Here is a 20,998-nt window from a genome sequence, read left to right on the forward strand (position 1 = left end):
CAGTCAAACAAGACTAAGACAATATGATTTACCTTCCAAAGTTGGAGGGAGATAATCGGTTGGTTGGTAAGCTAAGCAGAGATAGCAAATAAAATAATTAGGATGTTTTAATTTTATTTTTAAAGAAAGCATAAAAAGTGATTAAACGACAGCGATTAGGATGTATTAAATGAGTTCTCTAGCACAGGTCAGAGATTCTATTAATATAACTCAGTTGCCTTTCATGGCCTGCCAGTAAAAGCGAATGATGCTGTAAATTGTAACCAAAGGCTGCGAATGAAAACACCAGTTAACAACAGGGGATTAATGTTGGCGGGGGGGGGGGATGACAAAAAGGAAGGTAGTGGAGTGAGAGAGTCCTTAGAGCTACATTTCCCTGAAAAACTCACTCGAAATGGAAAGGCCCATATTGCAATAACAGGTGCAAAGCTGGTAATTGAATTAGCTAAATTTTTGGAACAAGGAATAAGAAGAGCCTGAGAATGTTGCTCTCACCTCAGTGATTCTGGGAGTTGTAATCCTCCAAATCCTAACTTTTCCAAGCATTCTGCTCCCCACTACCTCCCTGCAGACAACAAGGTCAACACTGAAACGGGGTCACCTACAACTGCACCCACAGGTAGTTTTCATCCTTTCCTTGGCATTACTTGATAGCCGTGGGTGGAATTAACACACATGAAAGCCCCCTCAGAGTTGTTGCAGCCATTCAGGACATGTGACCCCAGCATCAGTCAACCCACAGGTGTCAACATGCCTCTCAAGGCAACCGGAGAGCTCTTCCAGCAGTATCTGGTAGTAGGGCTCCAGGCTTGAGCACGCACCGCATTCCAGAAAACGGCCCTATAAATAGCCCAAAAGCACGCAGCCTTTCCTTAGCCAGCCATTCCCCTTCTTTCTTCTAACAGCCCTACTTGAGAGGGCTTTCCAGACAATGCCCAGCTCAAACAATGTGTGCCATAGTTGGAAAGTCAACAGATCCTTGCCGGAGAGAGCATGGGAAAAGTTACTTTTTTGGACTACAACTCCCTAGTCCAAAAGAGTAACTTCCCTGTCCCCTCAGCTCTTCCTCTTAGAAGGTATCCGCTGGCCTGCTGGCCTTTGTTCGTTTTTCTTCCTATTGCCATGTTGTTGGTTCCAAGAGACCTGGGTTTGAATCCCTGTTCATCCATAGAAACCCACTGAGAGATCCTGGGCAAGTCATATTCTCTCAGCAACAGCAAACCTCATCTGAAAAAATCTTGCCAAGAAAATCCTAGGATAGAGTAGCTATAAATCAGTGTCAGTGTAAATGTTCATAAAAACAACACATCATAAAGTGTGTTTTGCAGGGAACCTATTCTTACAGGGGACCCATTCAACCATAAGGGCTTTACCTTGCCCTATGGTATCACACAATCACAAATGCCCAATCTGGTCTTTTCCAAATGTGATAGACTACAACTCCCATAATGTCCAGATATTGGTGTGATGAGAGCTGTAGTGCAGCACATCCTAAGAGCTGCAGTTTGCCCAGAGCTCCAACACTTCTAATTCTGCCCTTGCCCCCAAAAATTCAGACTGAACCATCCATTAGTCAGATGGAACAGTTCTCCTATGTCTACCCCATTTTGGAGACATCTGGATTCAAATCCTCACTCAGCTGTGAAGTTCACTGTTTGACTATGGGCCAGTCACTGTCTCTCAGCACAACCACACAAAAGGGTTGTTGTGTAGACAGCAAGGGAAGAAGCACCATGTGTGCCACCTAGGGCTCCTTGGAGGAGAGTTGCTATAGGAAAGTAGTACAGTAATACTAACAGAAACTCATTGCTGATGTTTCTGGCCCGATTCAGCCGTAATATTACATAGAATTTGCACAATGCTTGCATCCACAAATTTCTTTTTGAGGTACACACTTCAAATATGTTTGCCTCTTATTTCATTTTGTAAACTGGTGGATGATCCAGTCTAAAATTATTAAGAGCTTTTGGCCATTTAGGCAGAGGCTGGCAGCTCCCAACTCAATAGGCGGATGAATCTGTTCAAACTCTATTGAGAAATATCCAAATTGCTGAGCCTATTTTATGGGCATGATTCAGTACATTGGATAGTTCCTTAAAAGGTAATATGGAAACCCAAAACAGATCCACTGCCTCACTGACATGGATGCCGGCAGCTGCCATCCCAATTGTGTATAAAATTAAGATTTCTTCCTCCAAATAATCTCCCACAACAATTCCAGTCCAAAAATCTAAAATCCCACTACACACAGGAAGATGCTCTCCCAAAAGAAAAACAAAGCCATGCCCTACCCAGACCACCAAGAAGAGTAAGCTAACATTTTCTACTGTTCAAAGGTATTGATTCACATTATACAAGACATTTCTTCAATCTGGAAAGAGCCAGTGGAAAGCAATTTGAAGCAGAGAAATGGTGGGGGTGAATGGACTCTTAACTCTTTCACCACCTGACATTTCCTTCCCCTCACACTTCCCACAGTGTATGAGGTGTCCTTCCCTGGCCTATAAATTCTGTAAATTGGCCTATAAATACTTTAAATAAATCCTTCCCTTCCACCAACTGTGTTTAGCCTAGCCAGGCTCTAAGACCGGGTGTAAACTGTATGGCTTTCCCAATGTAACTCCCAGAAGTCCTTATCCAGCATAGCCAATGATAAGGAATTTTAGAAGCTACAGTCGAACAATTTCTAAAAGACTACACAGTTCTCACTATTACTGTTATTCTGACCTGGAATTAAAGCCTGACTAGGAGATCCCAGAACATGAATAACTCAGTTTTTGGACTATAGCTCCCAGAATTCCCCTATGCTGGGTGGGTGGCTAGCTGGCTGGCTGGCTGGAGGATTCTGGGAATTGTAGTCTGAGAAATGAATGTTTCTAAGCTCTCGAGAAGCTAAGCTTCAAAAGCCAGCTAAGACTCTGGGAGACCAAGATTCAAATCCCCGCTCAACTATGGAAATTCACTGGGTGACTTTATGCAAACCACACTCTCTCAGCCTCAAAGGAAGGCAATAACAAACCATCTCTGAACAAATCTTGCCAAGAAAACCCCATGATAGGGTCACTGTAAGTCAGAAATGACACAAAGACACATAACAACAACAAAGCTGTGAAAGAAATTCCACCAATCTTCCCTTGCAACACACTTCTTCAAAAACACATTCTGTACCCCTGCTTTCTTAATAAACAAATCTGTTTTTCAAACCTAGGGAAAGGGCGGGGGAGAGAGCACAACCCACCAGATATTGTTGGCCTACAATTTCTAGCATTTTTCACCATTGGCTATGCTTTTTACGGCTGATGAGAAGTACAATCCAATATCAACTGGAGAGACACACTCCCTTCTACTCCATTATAATATTTTCAGAAAGGAACACTTGGGGTCCATCTCCACTGCAGAAATAATGCAGTTTGACACCACTTTAAGTGCTGTACTTCCATCTCAATGAGTCCTGGGATTTGTAGCCTTGGCCTTTAGCCTTCCCTAACAAAGAGTGCTGATACCTCACAAAACTATAAATCCCCGGATTCTGCTCAATGGAGTCATGGCAGTTAAAGTGGTGTCAAACTGCATTACTTCTACAGTGTAGATGTCCCCCTGGACACCAAGCCATCTAAGTCAAAGCTCTTTCTGTTGCAAACCAACTAACCAGAGACCCCAAGAGCAACCTCTTGAAGACGCTATGAAGCAGAGAGATGATGTAAGGGAAATACTGCACAACCCTGGAGCATTGCCCATCACACGTGGTAAAGCTTAAAGTGGATCTTGGTCAAGCAGCTTGCAATGCACTTGTGAAAAAACAAAAACACCTGCACTGGCCAAAATGCCCATCTTCATTACAAATGCCTCCCTTCCAAATTATCAGTCTGAAAGAGAAGCTCACATCAGAAAATGGCCTGTTATGATGGTGTCATTATAAGGGCCTGTAAACTCAACCTCACAAAGCAAACAAAAATCTTCTCGAACCCAATGTGCTCATGATATACTTAGATTATGACTCCCACCATCCCCAACAGAGTCACTGATCATGCTAGCTAAGGACACTAGGAGAAGGAAAAGTGTTAGAGAATTAGAGTTGTGTTTTCATAGTATGAAGTTTATCACATGGAGGGCGAATTGGTAAAATCCCGTGCAGAAACAGGATTTAAAAATCCGGGTGTTGTTTGTCAGATGCATTGGTGTGAAAGAGAAATAGCACGAAAATAATCCAAATGGAAAGCTCCTTTGTACTTTCGGAATATAGCAAAAGTTAAAAGGACAACTTTGCATTTGGGTTATTTTCGCATTATTTCTGTTTCACTCAAACGTCCTCTGAAAAACATCCCACAAATGTGGGTTTTTTCAACTTTCTCTTCAGGTTAACTCTGAATGTCGTCGGAAAAACAACCTGCAAATGTGGGTTGTTTTCCATTTAAATTTAGCTTCTGTACGGGATTTGTCCCATGTGATAAACTCCTATGTTCACCTTTTTCAGTAATGTCTGAACAGCAGGATTCAAATCATAGGTTTGAATATCCCAGAAGTATGCCAACCATGTGAGAATCATGTAATCAAAGAGCTGCAACTGGACAAGGCTCCTCAGCATATGGTTTGGCATAGCTTTTGCTCTACCTTGAGCAATACAGTTGTTGTTGTGCACCTTCAAGTCGTTTCATTCATATGGCGACCCTAAAGTGAACCTATCACAGGTTCTTGACACGATTTGTTCAGAGGGTGTTTGCCTTTGCCTTCCTCTGAGGCTGAGAGTTGACTTGCCTAAGGTTTTCCTGGATTTCCATGGCCAAGCAGGGATTCAAATCCTGGTCTCCAGAACTGCAGTCCCAACCTGCAAACCACGACACCACCCTGGCTTATTTTGAGGCATTGACATAAAATGAATCAGACCAGAGGGGAATTCTGGAAGCTGTGGTTCAAAATAGAAACCTTTTCCAAACTCTGAATCAGACTATTGGTCCAGAACTGCCTGCAAAAAGCTCTCTTAGGACTCCTAAACATAGTGCTTCCATGTACCTCCATACCCATTCCATGTACCTCCATAGTACTTTGTGTACCTCCATACGATGGAAGTGTGGAGGCCTGTGCTTTTGTTTGTTTTTTAACACAGGATAGAAAAACTGCAAACCCCAACCCTTTTATTGTTCTCCCTCAAGACCCCCAAGACACCTCAAAGTAGATATGTCCTCCCAATTTACATTCTTTCATATGGGCAGCCCGACACTCCAAAAAAGTTTCAATTTTCTTAGTGGCTTTAGATGAAAAGAGAAAACACTTTCAATATTATGTAACTCCATGTGTGTTGTTTTAAAATCCCGTACTGTCTCCAACTAACTCAGAGCGGTGTGTGTGATTTTGCTCTCTTCTTATTTCAGGCTTTCAATAACCCTGTAAGGTAGGCTAGGCTGAGATATAGCAACCAACCCAAGGTAATCCTCTGGGCTTCATGAATGCAAAGAATGAATTAGCTACACACAAACATATCAATTACACGCTTAATAAAATTGATACATTAAGACAACCTTTGTAACTAGCTTTATCATTTGCAACCCCTCAAATCTCATACCAAATCACAAAGCTACTCAAGATTTTGCATTCCACTGAAATGTTCAAGTAATGGCTTAACATATTGACTTACTGTATGAGCCTGTGAATGTTTACTGAGATGTGTTGTTGTTGTTGTGTGCCTTCAAGTAGTCATTTCCGACTTATGGCAACCCAAAGGTGACTCTATCACAGCATTTTTTCCCCAAGGTTTATTCAGAGGGGGCTTGCCATTGCCTTCCTCTAAAGCCAAGACAGTGTGAGATGCCCACTGTCACCCTGTGGCTGAGGGGGGATTCAAACCCCGGTCTCCACAATCACAGTCCAATGTTCAAACCATCATGTCACAGCACAAAAAAATATACCCATTAACTAGGAAGTAATTCCCACTGAAATTAACAAACACTCAGCTTTATGTGTCTACCAAATATCACAGCCTTGCAGACAAATTCAATGCATGTCTATTCAACATAAGATCCCTTGTGTTCAATGTGTGCTACTCCCAGGTAAATTAATCCAAAGTGTTTCTTAAACCAGGGCTGGGGAACTTTTGGCTTCCTGGATGTTTTGGGCTATATCTCTGAACTTTTACCACTGGCCAAAGTAGCTGGTGTTTCAAGGAGCTAAGGTACAAAACACCAGGAAGGTCTAAAGTGCCCCACCAACACCTTAAACAGCCTTTTAAAGAAGTGATCCAAGCTGTAATGCAGCATGATTCCCTCCTTTTGCTAGCAAGAACATCTGTACTGTGCCACTTTGCACATGTTCAGAAATACTTGTCACTACTAGCCCTGAACCAGGCTTTTGTGGCCACTAGGGAGCATAACATTTCCATATTCTCAGAGTCTCAAAAACAGAGTCTGTGGTCTTCAAGACTGCGAGGATTGTGGTGACTGGTCAGCTCCCACGTTGTATTTCTTTATTATAACAGGCGATGATAAAGGCCCATGTGAATAAGAATCATGCCAATGTCTGAATCAGTTCTTTTAGCTCTGTTTGAGCCACAGCTCAGGAAGGTTACTGCTTAGGGGGTACAATTCCCACAATCTCCTGGGGTTAGGGATTCTGGGAGCTGTGGTCCAAAAGCAGTACCTTTGGTTTCATCCACACTGCAGAAATAATCCAGTTTCACACCACTTTAACTACAACAGCTCAATGCTATGAAAGTCTGGGAATTGTAGTTTTGTGAGGTATTTAGCCTTCTCTGTCAGAGAGCTCCAGTACCAGAACAAAATACAACTCCCACGTTTCCACAGCATTGAGCCATGCCAGCTAAGTGTCAAACTGGATTATTTCTGCAGTGAGCATGCAGCCTTTTGAGTTCTCCCTTGAGCAGACTTGCCTTGTGCCCAAAACTTTTGATGGCCACAAGGCAGCTGAGACAACAACAACGCAGACGGTTGCAGCACCACGCATCTGCCAACGCAAGTCTCAACTTGACGCTGCCACAGTTTCATATCTGTTCTCAAAGTATGTTTTTCTCCTCTTTCCAGTATCTCTCAAGGCTATTTCTACTGCCACAAATGATTATCTTGCTAGCGGAAGGAAAGAAATCTCTCCAGGGGACCACTAGTACTGTTTTCTCCCTACCTGGCTAAGTTCATCTCCTAGTCCTGGAAAGTACTGAATCTCCTCAGCATCTTCCCAAAGTACTACTAAGTACTACTAGCATCCAGGCTTCTAGCCCATGGGAGATGAGCATCTAGGCAGGATCATAGATCTCTCTGATCTAGTGTTCCCCTGTTATGTGGGATCTGGTTCTGCTAGACTCAATCAGAGAGGTCAGAGGCATGATCTACAAGACTTATGTATAGTGGAAGACAGGGGGGTCTTGGAAATGTCTCAACCAGAGGGTCACCATGAGTCAAGTCTACTTGAGGACAAATAACAACAACAACAAAAAGGCTGTGCTTACTCAGGAACACAAGACCAACAACATTCTAAACATGCTCAGGGGCACCCTTTTCCCTTTGTAAAGTCTCCCCATGTTCCAAGCTGAGGTCTCACACTGGAAACCACTAAACCAGTTCCAGGGGAAAGCATTCCTTGAGTCAAATAGCTTCTTAGGGTGAATCTATACTGTAGAAATCATGCAGTTTGACACCATATTAACTGCCATGGCACCATCCCAGAGAACCTGGGGATTTGTAATTTTGTGAGGCACCAGCCCTCTTTAGCAGAAAAGACCAAAACCCTTGTAAAAATACAAATCCCAGGAGTCTACAGTACTACAAAGTGTTTCAAATGGCATTATTTCTGCACTGTTGATGCAAATTTCTTATGGATTTGAAGCCATTCCTGAGGTAGCTGTGGGTGCATCTACACTGTAGAAATAGCACAGTTCGATACCACTTTAGGTGCTGCATCTCCGTCTTATGGCATCCTGGGATTTGCAGTTTTGCAAGGTCTTTGGCCTCTGATTCCCAGAATTCCATAGCACTGAGCCATGGCAGTTAAAGTGGTGTGGTGCTACAAACAACTACAACTCCCAGAATGCCACACAACACTGAGTGTGCTGCCCCAACCAACTACAATTCCCAGAGTTCAATAGCACTGAGCCACGGCAGTTAAAGCGGTGTCAAACCAGATTATTTCAGCAGTGGAGTTGTAGCCCAAAACACTGCAGAAACCATCCAGTTTGAGATTGCTTTAACTGCCCTGGCTCAATTCCAGGGAATTCTGGGAAAGCTGTAGTTTTGTGAGACATTTAGCCTTCTCTGTCAGAGAGCTCTAGAGCCACAACAAACTACAATTCCCAGGATAACCTAGAACTGAACCAGAGCAATTAAGGTGATACCAAACATGAAATCCATGTGTGTTTTGTATACAACTTATACACAAAGCCTGAAGGCAATTTTATACACAATGTTTTTAAATGGTTTTGCGCATGAAGCAAAGTTTGCGTACAATGAACCATCAAAAAGCCAAGGTGCCACTCTCTCAGCCATTTATGTGGACAATTTTGGATTATGAAGTCTTTCGAATTTCAGAATTCCAGGTAAAGGATACTCAACCTGTGAAATGCAAAGATATAGCTGTGTTAGTCTGTAGAATCAGTATATCTTGGAGCACCTTTGAGACTGACTGAAAGAAAGAAGTTGGCAGCACCAGGGTCCCTAAACTTCAGCCTACCTCCTCTGACAATATTTACTATCCTGCATACTGAAGTATACTATAATATACTCTAGCATATTTAGATATAGCTGTGTTAATCAGTAAAATCATAGAGTTGGAAGAGACCCCAAGAAGGGCCCTGGTCCAGTCCAACCCCTTTATTCTGCCATGCAGGAACTCTCCATCAAAGCATCCCCATTGGCAGATGGCCATCCAGCCTCTGCTTAAAGACCTCCAAAGAAGGAGACTCCAAATATTATATATCCCACTGTCAGGAAGTTCCTCCTAATGTTGAGGCGGAATCTCTTTTCCTGGAGCTTGCACCCATTGCTCCAATGGGTCCTGTTCTCTGGAGCAGCAGAAAACAAGCTTGCTCCCTCCTCAATATGACATCCCTTTCAGTATTTAAACAGGGCTATCATATCCCCTCTTAGCCTTCTCTTCTCCAGGCTAAATCAATAACCCGGTTTGGCAGCTACTCAAAGGCTATGGAATCCTGGGAGTCGGCCACAAGAATCACTCCCAGAGCCTATATAGCGAGTTAAAGCGGCGCGAAAGCGGGTTATTCAGTGCGTCCGCATGGCGACTGGGGGCGCTACCTGTTCTCGGGCCTGACGCTGAGGAGGTAGCTCCGTCGGTCGGGGCGGCTCTCGGCCAGGGGCCCGTTGTCCTCTCCGTCGCTGCCTTGGCCTCCTCCGCCTCCTGCTGCTGCTGCTGCGAAGGGCGAGCGGGGCCCGTTGTTGCCCGAGTAGGAGCGGCCCAGAGGCCTCCGCCTGGAGCCCATCATCCTGAGGAAGAAAGAGAGGGAGACTTTCCCCGGAGGAGGAGAAGGAGGAGAACGCAATGGGTCTTGGCCGGCCCTCCGTCCTCCGCCTCAGGCCCAGCAGCCAGGCGGCCGTCAATCACCCGGAGCCCGCAGCCACCAGGCTATTTATAGTGGCCCACAGCCGGGGCTGTCAGTCAAGAGAGGGCCCTGCTCCCAAAGGCCTCGCCTCGCCTCCATTTATTCCCCTTCTTCTCTAGTCTCCCTTCCTCAGGGTCGCCATAAATGGGAAATGATTTGAAGGCACACAACAATAACAACACAACTATCACGCAATTTCACATGAGTTACACACAGCAGTAGTGCAACTGAGTAAGGTTATTGTCTGGATAGAGCCAGCCTGGTGTAGAGGTTTGAGCATCGCACTTGGACGCTGGGAGACCAGGGTTTGAATCCCAGCTTGGCCCTGGAAACCCACTTTGGGCAAGTCACACTCTCTCAGCCTCAGGGAAAGGCAATGGCAAGCCCCGCCTGAAGAAAACTTGCCAAGAAAACCCCACGATAGGTTTGCCATAAGTCAGAAATGGCTTGAAGGCACACAAAAGCAACAACAACAACAACAAAGATGTTGGATTTAGGTCCAAAACACACTGCAGAAATAATCCAGTTTGAGATTGCTTTAACTGCCCTGGCTCAATGCTAGAGAAGTCTGGGAACTATAGTTTTGTGAGACATTCAGCCTTCTCTGTCAGAGAACTCTGGTGTCACAACAAACAACAAACACAAACAATTGCCAGGGTTCCCTAGCACTGAGCCAGGGCGGTTAAAGCGATCTCAAACTGGATTATTTCTGCAGTGTGTTTTGGATTAGTGATATTTTATGTTTCCCCTTTCAGTCAACAATACAAAGTCAACTTCACTTACTTAGGAGTTTATCGCATGGGAGGAATTTCTCTTCATTTCGAATGAAAAGAAAGTGGGGCAAGAACGCATTCACATGAATTTGCTAGTTCAGCGAATTTACGTGAATTCGAATTGCGTTTGAACTGACTTCCCAATAACGTGAAACCCCATGATTGTGTTCGGATTACCATTGGATTACACTTCCAATTTCCCTTGTCTGATAACATCCTCAGAAATGTGGCAAGTCGGTGTTATTGTGGGCACCCCTGGTCTTTCTGTAAAGCTGGGCCCTGAAATTCTTGCCTGAAGTCTTGTCATAATAATGCCACTGGATCATATCACAGGGAAGTTAAGTCTTGACATGGATTTCTGAAAAACAGCATTTTGTGACAGAAACCTAAGTCCCAAACCAGTAGGATTATCAGAAAAGACCTCAAATGTAACATGTTGAATAAGTGAGACAACACACGTACTTGCTAAAACACAGTACCCATAATTACCAAAGAGTATAGCCTAGCATAGTGGTTTGGATGCTGGATTACGACTCTGGGGACCAGAGTTCGATTCCCAGCTTGGCCGTGAAACCCACTGAGTGACCTTGGGCAAGTCGCACTCTCTCAGCCTCAAAGGAAGGCAATGGCAAACTTATGAACAAATCTTGCTAAGAAAACCCCACAATAGGTTTGCCTTAGGGTCAGGTAGACAATAACAACAAATGTCTGCCTGTAAGAAGGATCTGTATTAGAGTTATCCGCATGGAGAGATGAACTGAAAGACTTTTCTCATTGTCTTTTGCTTTGTTTAGGAGAAAACAGCTGAGATACATAAAAATGGGGGGGGGGCTTGAAATGAGGGCCAATGTGGGGGGCATGAGGCAGCCTAGACTCACTTTGGACGAATTAGCATATGCTGACCTCAGGTGGCTGTTGCAGGAATGGCAACGTCTCTTGTCATCAGGACCCTGTTGTCACTGGCGTGACTTTTGTACTTTGCTGTTTACACACACACTCACACACACATGCAAAATTTCATTGATTCTGGGCTACTGGAAATTTGAGATATGTCCACAATTTGACACACTTTGCTTTTATTGATAACTCATACAGCTTCAAACATGCAATTTAGCAATAGCGAGTACATTTCTATATCACTTACCAGTGCACTTAAGCATTTCCTAAGAGGATTACAAAGTGTAAGCTAATAGCCCCCAACAAGCTGGGTACTCGTTTTAGTGACCTAAGGAAGGATGCCAGGCTGAGCCGGAGCCACTGGCTGGGACTGAACTCACAACCTTGTGATTTGTGAGTGAGTGTCTGCAGTACAGGCACTTGCTCCCTGTGAACTTACAGGAAGCACAGATATCATAGAATCATGGAGTTGGAAGAGACCAGCCCCTGGCCATGCAGGAATACACAATCAAAGCACTCCAAGACAGATGTCCATCCAGCCTCTGTTTAAAGACCTCCAAAGGAGACTCTACTGCACTCCGAGGAAGGAGTGTGTTCCACTGTTGAACAGCTCTTACTGTCAGGAAGTTCTTCCTAATATTTAGAAGGAATCTCCATTCCTGTCATTTCAATCCATTGCTGCAGATCCTAGTTCTGGAGCAACAGAAAACAAGTTAGCTCCATTCTCAATATTACACCTTTTCAAATACTTAAACAAGGCTATCAAATCACCCTGAATGTTCTCTTCTCCAGGCTAAACATCCCCATCTCCCTAAGCCACACCTGAGAGTTTATCAGACGTGAGTTTTTGGCGATTTTTTTCCTGCCTATCGCGCAATGTTAGCGTCACCAACGTTGCGCAATAACGTGAAAGTGCAATGTTCTTCCAGACGCCATTCATTTCTATGGGAGACCGTTGCGCAACGCTCCCGTAGTTTAAGCATCATTCCTCCCCTTTTTGGGCATTGCGGGCAAAAGTGGAAGCCAGGCCATGGGCTCCTGTTATCTTGCGAAATGTGTTGCGAAATGGTTTGGTGTAGTAGGCAGCAGCGCAACGCTACGCTAAAGTTACTGATTGCAAAGTTCCCATGATGCTGGGCTGCTTTTTGACCCCATTGCCTTCTGGTGGCCTTCCTTTTTCAGGACAACCCCTTGGAGGGGGGGTTGCCTTGTCTTGCATGTAAGGAAACCCTTGGGGTCATCTATCTCTGCCCCATTCCTCTGTCCTGCATGGACACCTGGGGGACTGCACATGCAAGGGGACCCTAGGGGGTCATCCACTCCAGCCTCATTCCTCTGTCCTGCATGGACACCAAGTAGGCTGTAAATGAAAGGTGTCCCAAGGGGTCATCCATTCCAGCCCCATTCCTCCATCCTGCAAGGACACCTAGGAGGCGGCAAATGAAAGGGGACCCAAGGGTCATCCATTCCAGCCCCATTCCTCTGTCCTGCAAGGACACCTAGGAGGTGGCAAATGAAAGGTGCCCCTAGGGGTCATCCATCCCAGCCCCATTCCTCGGTCCTGCATGGACACCTGGGGGGTTGCAAATGAAAGGGTCCCTTAAGGGTCATCCATTCCAGCCCCATTCCTCTGTCCTGCAAAGACACCTAGGAGGCGGCAAATGAAAGGGTCCCCTAGGGGTCATCCATCCCAGCCCCATTCCTCCATCCTGCAAGGACACCTAGGAGGCTGCAAATGAAAGGTACCCCTAAGGGTCATCTATCCCAGCCCCATTCCTCCATCCTGCAAGGACACCTAGGAGGCTGCAAATGAAAGGTACCCCTAAGGGTCATCCATTCCAGCCCCATTCCTCTGCCCTGCATGAACACCGAGGAGGCTGCAAATGTCAGGGACCCCAAAGGGTCATCCAAAGAGCAGCAGCGCTGAGAGAAAAAGGGAACCTCCAAGCTGCAAGGTTATTTATTTGAAAAAATAACTAAAAATCAAGACAGGGGTGTATATATTTAATAATAAAAATAATGAAAAAATAACTAAAAATAAAGACAGAGGTGTATATATTTAATAATAAAAATAATGCATCCTGTATCCCCCACTCATTCCCACCCCAGAATGCCTCTTGCACTAATAATAATAATAATAATAATAATAATAAATTCGTCACCGTAAATGCCAGAAAAGGATGTGATTGTCATGCATTCTTTTATGAATTTTAAAAGCAATTCAGAGCTGTCCCTGAATTCCTTGCAAAAGCATGTATCGTTTTGCCAATTGCCTAATTGACAAAAGCAACAAATGTAACATTCGATTGTAACATTCGCATTTTCGCATGGATTCTCCAAGGAAAAAAGTGCCCTTTTATTGTTCCCTTTCACTTTTATTAGCTGACTTCCACAAAGGGATACTGTTGCAAAGGGCAAATATATATATATATATATATATATATATATATATATTTAAAAAGGGAGGAAAGTGCCTGATGGGAGCTCTGTTCATGCCCTGCCTTTGACCTGACCTGAACTGCCCCCTTTCCTCTTGCTTACACTTTGCCATTGCCTTCCACTGAGGCTGAGACAGAGTGACCTGTCAGTTCCAACTGACCCATGGAATCAGTTGGGAATAAAATGGAAATGCAGCGCAGGCATTCTGACTGTAGCACCCACATATAACACAAACAATAATAACAACAACAACAACAACAATAATGGCGCTTAAGGTCCAGGAGCAAGAAGAAAGCAAGCACCCCAAAAATCATGTGCATAAATTGTCAAAAGAGGCTGCTCCTGCTTCATCCATTTCCCTACATCCCCAGCTTCTCTCCACAGCCCTATTTCCCTGGGCAATCCTCCTCCTCCTCTTCCTTCCTTCCTTCCGACCCTCACCTCCCTCTGAGCTGCCCTGGGTCCTTCATCCTCCTCCTCCTGCTCCATTATAGGATGCCCTCCGTGGCTCCCTTCTTCCCACGGCTCCTTCCTCCTCCTCATCCTCCTCATCCTCCTCCATCACTTTCTCCACTCCCCCTCCCCCACCAAAAGCCACCCTGATTTCCACTTTTGCCTTCTGTCACTCTTTGCATCCAGATTCCCCTTTTTCCTTCGGCTCTTTCCTTCTCCCCCTCTCCTCCGCTAAATAGGACCCTAAAGATGGGGGGACCCCCTCGCTCCCCCGGAAGCACAAAGGTCATGATGCCACCAAAGCCTCCAAAGGGCATGCGCAAGGATTTTGATGAGAAATGCTCGACAGAAACGGAGGGCGCTGGTGTAGTAGACAGTTCCGCTATGCATGGTTTCGCATCATGCAAATTGCAACTTTCGCGCAATTGTAGCGCTAACATAACGTTATGGGGGAATGACGGAAAAGCAAGCAATGTGGTAAGACATCGCGCGAAACAGTCATTTCGCAACGTTTTTTACATTTCCTTAGCGCAATTGCAGGGTCCAAAACTTGAGTCTGATAAACTCCCTGGTCAGGCATGGTTTCTAAACCTTTCACCATTTTGGTCGTTCTCTGGACACACTCCAGATTGTCAATATCCCTTTTGAACTGTGGTGTCCAGAAGTGGACACAGTATTTCAGGTGAGGTCTGACCTCACTCTCGAAACTTTTGCATGATCCTGAGAAATACCATCATCCTTATATTAATATATTGTTGTAATGAAAAAGCACATAGCATAAAAGCTGCCAGAAATTTTTTTAGAATGTGCCCACTCTATAAAGAAATCGTCAAAACATCATCAGCATTAAAAGACATATTGCAAAGTGCAGATTAAATTGCAGGAGCTGGGCCAGAGTCCATTATTAACTGTTCATTTATATTCCGGGCAAATGTCAATTATCCCCTCTGCCACAGCCCATATTTTTATGGCACTTTTTTATAACGAATTCATAGCCATAATGTTTCTATTGCAGCAAAGAAACTTGTGGCCGTTTTGATGTTTAAGCTATTCAACAACAATTTGACCTGATATAGACCTTTGCACTGTAGACTTAAGCATGTTTACTCTCAAGAAAACTCACTAGAGTCAATGAAGTTTACTTCCCAGCACGTATTGTAGCAGCCATCAAATGTGCCCATGAGAATGGCAGGACTGAAAGAAGGACCTCACCTGAAAGCTTTAAGAGCCAGGCGGAGTTATATGGAGAAATAAGGTGCTTTCAAAAATCAGCCAGTACTCCATAGGCCATTATCATATGAGGGAAATATACCCCCATCCCAAAGGAAAGGGAAAGCAGACCCAATTCGAAAATAAGCCAATTCACGTGATTATCGCACGCAAAGAGCCAAATTGTGGTCATTCCAAAGGCAAAGCAGAGCGACGGCAAAATAAGTTACCACACCAGTAGATACCATGCGGATTCAACAATTCAAATTGGCACCCTTGCACATGCTCAGTGGGGCTCTGAACGCATCGTGAACCTTTGCACTTCCAGGGTGAAGAAGGGGGCCACTTCCTGTTTCACATGAACGCTAGCATCACGTGAATGATTGCTTCACGTGAATGATTGCTTCACGTTTCTAGTTCTCCATGCATATATATATGGGCACATGGAAACACACGCACACACACACATATATGTGAATGCACACATACATATACATGTACACATACCCCCTCCCATAGGCAAGCCATGGGCATGGGTGGGCATATACATATATGGAAATATAAACATCTATATATATGTATCTGTGTGTAGATAAATAATATATATATATATATATATATATATATATATGCATATGTATGTGCACTTGCATATGTATGTGCACTTGTGTATGCACACACACATATGTGTATGCTCCCTTTTTGCATCCAAGCAAGCTGCCTTTCTATGGGTCTCTGCGCCCTTTTCCCAGCAGCTTTGGGGAAACACAAACCATGCACTGCTCTGTCCACATTAAAACATGAATATATTCATTCCGCAGTAGCCCTTTCCCCAGCAGCTTCGGAAACAGCCACTTTCCCCCTCCTCGCCAGCACTGGAAGCGGAAGGACTACCGGAAGCAAAAGGTGCAAAATTGCAGCCCAGCACCATGGGAAATGTGGTACCTTTGAAGTTGGGGGCGGGATACCAGGGCCGATGTAAACTTGCATTCCACACCAGCACCATATCGAATTGACTGCAATTAACCTTGGAATAAGATTTGCAAATTCACTAGTTGACCAAATTTACCTATTTTTGTATTGACCCAAAATGACTGCACAATCACAGCAATTGTGTGAGATAATCTCTAGTGAATTAACGTGAATATGCATGATTGGACTTGGGATGGCATTAGATTGGCATTGGTTTGCCTGGAAGTTTTCGTCGTGTGATAACGGCCATATTGTGTCAGGAAGCGCACTGGAAACCAGTAAAGCTAGATGTAATGAGGAGCATGTATGCTCCTTGTAATTTGCCTGGTTTACAGTCTGACTGCAGTGTTTTGAGTATGCTAAATTTTCAAACAATTTCCATTGTCAATTCCCACAGAAAGCCTCTTACACTAATACAAATGGGATATAACTAAGGTACGCATCACTGTGGCCAGATCAGACATATCCTGGAACAGACAAAGCTGGTGCACTAGCTTTAACTGTCCAAATACACCCTCACATTCCTTTTGAATGTCACTGTCATTCAATCTGATTTACAAATGTCTTTTAACTTAACTAATAGTTACTGAGTTCAGATACACTTCTGAAAAGCCATAAATATTACTAAGGCCAATTATTTTATGGAGTTGAGTGTGTTTGAGAGAAGAAATATCCTTTCTTTGGGGCCGCAGAGGGGCCGGTATACAAGGCTGAAGAGTGTTGGTGCATAGCTAGAAGGAAAATCTGAGTTTCAGCTGTTATTCCGCATTTATTAGTTACATTATCTTGATCAAGAACACTCTCTACTGTCTCTTTTGCTATTCCAGTTTTACTCCACCAGTCATTCTGCCATTTGGAATTAATACCCACAATAATAACTCTGCCAAAGCACTGGATGTCGCCTTTTATCTTTTAAAGAACCCCAAAGACACATTTGTGTTATCAATGAAGTTTTCACTATAAGGGCCTTTTCACATCTTCATAAGGAGTCAAGACATCATCTGGGCTTATCAGTCAGACGTTGCACAAACACAAACACAGCTCTGCGATCACAGATGGCAGTTTTAAAAAGCTGAACACCCCTTTGATAGCTGTGGCATCATTGTGATTCATTCTTTTGTTCCTTGGTGTCAAACTGATGAAACAGACAAGCGATTAAATCTTACAGTAAACAGAGACGGTATGCATATGTGAGTGATTTCTACTAGGATATTCTCAAAGCATGCATTAAAAATACATATATATTATAGTTACTTTCATTTCCAGCATTGGGGGAAAAAACAGGCAAGATAAATCTTTATACAGCTGCTATGCCTCTCTGGAATTTTCTCCACCATGCAGAGGTCTTATACTCAGTTCTTCAGTCCTTACTATGGCAATGAAGTAATTCTGGATCCATATGAGTAAGGACTGTAGACTTCCTGAGTAAAGCATGTACTTAAGTCCCTAAGTTGGGAAGTCCATCAGACAATGGAGAAACAGATGCTTTGCATGCATAGGGTTCAGGCCCTGTTAAGGGTTCCATTGTAATGGGTCCTCCACCCCCGACAGGATCGACTGTGGCTCTTAGTTCAGCCTTGACCAGGGAATGATCCATCCACGTCAGTGCGGTGATACTAATTACCGTCCGCCCACAGATATTCCTGTTCCGTACTAAAGACTGCATCGAGGGTATGACCTGTGCAATGCGTTGGCCCAGTGACCAGTTGGAATAGGCCCATGTCTGTCCTGGATTCCATGAACTCCCGAGCCACACCTGTTAAGCTGGTCTCGAGTGGGATGTTGAAGTCACCTGGAATTAAAAGTCTGGGCGACTCTAATAGTAACGCTGAGACCAGTTGTGTCAGCTCTGGGTGGTATACCATCCACCCAACTGGGTGGATGGTGTACCAACAAAATCCCTATACTATCCCTGGTCTTCAGGCTTAGGTACATACAGTGGACCCTTGTTATCCGCTAGGTTTTGGTTCCAAGATCCCCCGTGTAAAACAAAATCCGTGGATGGTCAAGTTCCATTAAATATAATGATACAGCAAAATGGTGTCCCTTATTAAAAAAAATGGAAAATCAAGGTTTGATATTTGAAATGTATACTTTTTTTTAACATTTTCAAACTGTGGATGCTTGAATCCGTGTATTAAAAATCCGTGTATAAGAAGGGCCTACTGTACATTTGAAGCGATCTATTTTCTGGATAGTTATCCTGGTCAAGGTAAGAATATCTCTATAGACCAGAGCCACACCACCCCCTTTCCCTTACCTGCTCACTGACAGAGTACCCGGCTGGGAGGACTTGATTCCACGTGATGGTACTATTATTTTAATTTATTATTATTATAGTATTATTATATTATATTATTATTATTATTATTGAAAGAAAAAAATTGGCCACATGAGCTTTCCTAGACTTTAGTCTACTTCCTCAGATGCTTTTGAAGCCTCAAAAGCTCATGCTGCTAACATCTTTGTTTCAGTTAGTCTCAGAGGTGCCACAAGATCTCTCTACATACTGATTCTACAGACTAACATGGCTATATCTTGAACTCTATCACTCTAGAGACCAGGGTTTGATTCCCCAGCTCGGGCATGAAACCCACTGGCTGACCTTAGGCAAGTCACATACCCTCAGCCTCAAGGGAATAGCAAACCTCCTCTGAACAAATCTTGTCAAGAAAACCCCAATTAGAGGTTTGCTTTCTAGTTTCCATAAGTTGAGAATGACTTGAAGGCACACAACAACAACAAACAGACAAACTAAAAGGTCTTTATACGCTGGGAAAAGGAGAACAAGGAAAGAGGTAGCCTAGCTTTGTATAGAAGAGAATTCTATAGGATGGGAATGGCCACTAAGAAGGCTGTCTTCCATGTCCTCACTCAAGGAGGCTGAGATGGAGGTAGGACCAAGGGACAGCCCTCCTGTGTGGATCGGAAGACTCTGGCAAAAAATGAGGACTGATGGTCACCATCTTTTGTTTGAAGAACTGTAAAGGTATGTGTATTGCATCACATACTTGTGAGTGGGCATCATTCATCTCTCCAGCTGTTGTTGGATTCCCAGCAGCCCTGTCCAGCATAACCAATTGTTATACTGGGAACTGCAGTCCAACAACATATGGAAGCCCATTATGCCCATCCTTGATCTATGTTCACAAATATCTGATGTACACATCATACCTTAAGCACAGCAGTGCGACAACAGAAAATTATTTGTGGTTTTGCCCCATCTTTCCACTTTGTCTTGCTGGTAGGTACCAGCAGAATTAACACATTATTAGTGATTAAGGAATCGGAAGCTATCTCCCCTGACTGGGCAGGGGAGTGGGTAGTATTTGCCTGGCATGCTCATTAAAATCCATTACATCTTTCCCAAAACTACTTGATAAGTTATAGGGGGATGCTTGAAGCAAGGCTCATCTTCTTGAGTACCAAAGATGCCAAGCCTCCATACAAAAGCTGAGGTCCTTGGAGATGAAAAGAAAGCATTAACAAGACACAAACAAAGGGCATCCCAATCATGTCAACGTGCCTCTCTTCTGAAATGAATGAAATAACCTTTTACATAATCCCATTAGCATTTTCAGGGAAAATGGTGGCATTTGAGCAGATACTTAAAAGAAAACCTCTTCTTTCTCTTGCAGAAAGGCCACAGGTATTTAATCTGATTTGATATTTTACAATTGATATTAAACAATAGAGAAGACAAGAGCATGCAGAGAGCTGTGTGAGTCACCTATGGATCATCCAGTTTTTGCAAGGTGTCCCTGCTGTAGGAGGTAGAGCATGCAACTTTCCTACAGGAGAGAAAATTGTTCATTTCCTTTCAATGCCCTATGGAACATCTGTTGCACAGCATGATTCTGCTAAAATCTAGGCAATTAAATAGCTGCCTGTTTATCTCAACCTTTCCCTTTTAGTATTATGAAGATCACAATAAGAATTTCCCCTTGAAGCAAACTCTAGTGACTGAATGCCAACAGCTAAGGCAAAGCTACTGGGAAACATGGGAGGTGTCACTGTATTTGGGTTAAATTATCTAACTAGGTTGCACCCTGACACATCAAATACACTCATCCCTCCACATTTGTGGCTTTGATGTTTGCAAATTTGATTATTCACAGATTTTATTAATATGTTCTCTCTAGGACAATCTAGGTCCTCCAGCCCATCTCTATGATCAACCAATTGTTGCACTGAAGGGCCTAGAGATACCTAGAGAGAACACTCCACTAGGCATTTGTCACTCCTCCAGTGCAATTCTGTACTCAGTGTCTAACAGACACTGTTGCTCACAAAGTTGCATTGGAGGATCTAGAGAGATTCCTAGAGAGGTATTCTCTCAGGTAAAAACATAGTGTTTTTGTTATTGTGGTTTTTCCACATTCATGGGGGTCCTGTGCCCCTAACCCCAGGGAGTGTGGAGGGATGAGTGCATTTGTGTTTCACAACCCTGACCTCATCACCTTCCCAATGCTAATGCTGTTAAAAATGTTTCAGCTAGATGGAAGAGGGAGAGGAGGAAGAAGAGAAGGAGACAACTGGGAGAGTGGGAAATACCTTTGTAGAAAGGAGGGTTTTGTTAACAGAGGCATGATTATGCTGGTATGTGCAGGGCTGTGGACTTTGACCATTCCTCCAGCATTCGAGGAAACATGTTCCATGCCTCTGTGATATTTGGAAAGAGGCTTCTTTTGATTTGTCC

At 43.8% G+C, this 20,998-nt stretch overlaps 2 protein-coding genes across 7 annotated transcripts in view; one reads left to right on the forward strand and one right to left on the reverse strand.

Annotated features, from left to right (window-relative positions):
* Positions 1-9,562, reverse strand: part of ALPK3 (alpha kinase 3) — a 59,986-nt gene extending 50,424 nt beyond the window's left edge. The window contains exons 1-2 of one of the 2 annotated variants that reach the window (XM_042475632.1): positions 9,252-9,562; positions 33-71 (exon numbers count right to left, since the gene is read on the reverse strand). In XM_042475632.1, coding sequence (XP_042331566.1) covers positions 33-71; positions 9,252-9,439 — 227 coding nt within the window. In that variant the 5' untranslated portion in view covers positions 9,440-9,562. The remainder of the gene's footprint in view (positions 1-32; positions 72-9,251) is intronic. The other variant, XM_042475633.1, reaches the window with a different exon arrangement.
* Positions 1-20,998, forward strand: part of PATL2 (PAT1 homolog 2) — a 741,315-nt gene that overhangs the window by 449,709 nt on the left and 270,608 nt on the right. The gene's annotated exons all lie outside the window — the stretch shown is intronic.

The sequence above is a fragment of the Sceloporus undulatus genome, chromosome 6 (genome assembly GCF_019175285.1).
Source record: "Sceloporus undulatus isolate JIND9_A2432 ecotype Alabama chromosome 6, SceUnd_v1.1, whole genome shotgun sequence".
In the NCBI taxonomy this organism is placed as follows: Eukaryota; Metazoa; Chordata; class Lepidosauria; order Squamata; family Phrynosomatidae; genus Sceloporus; species Sceloporus undulatus.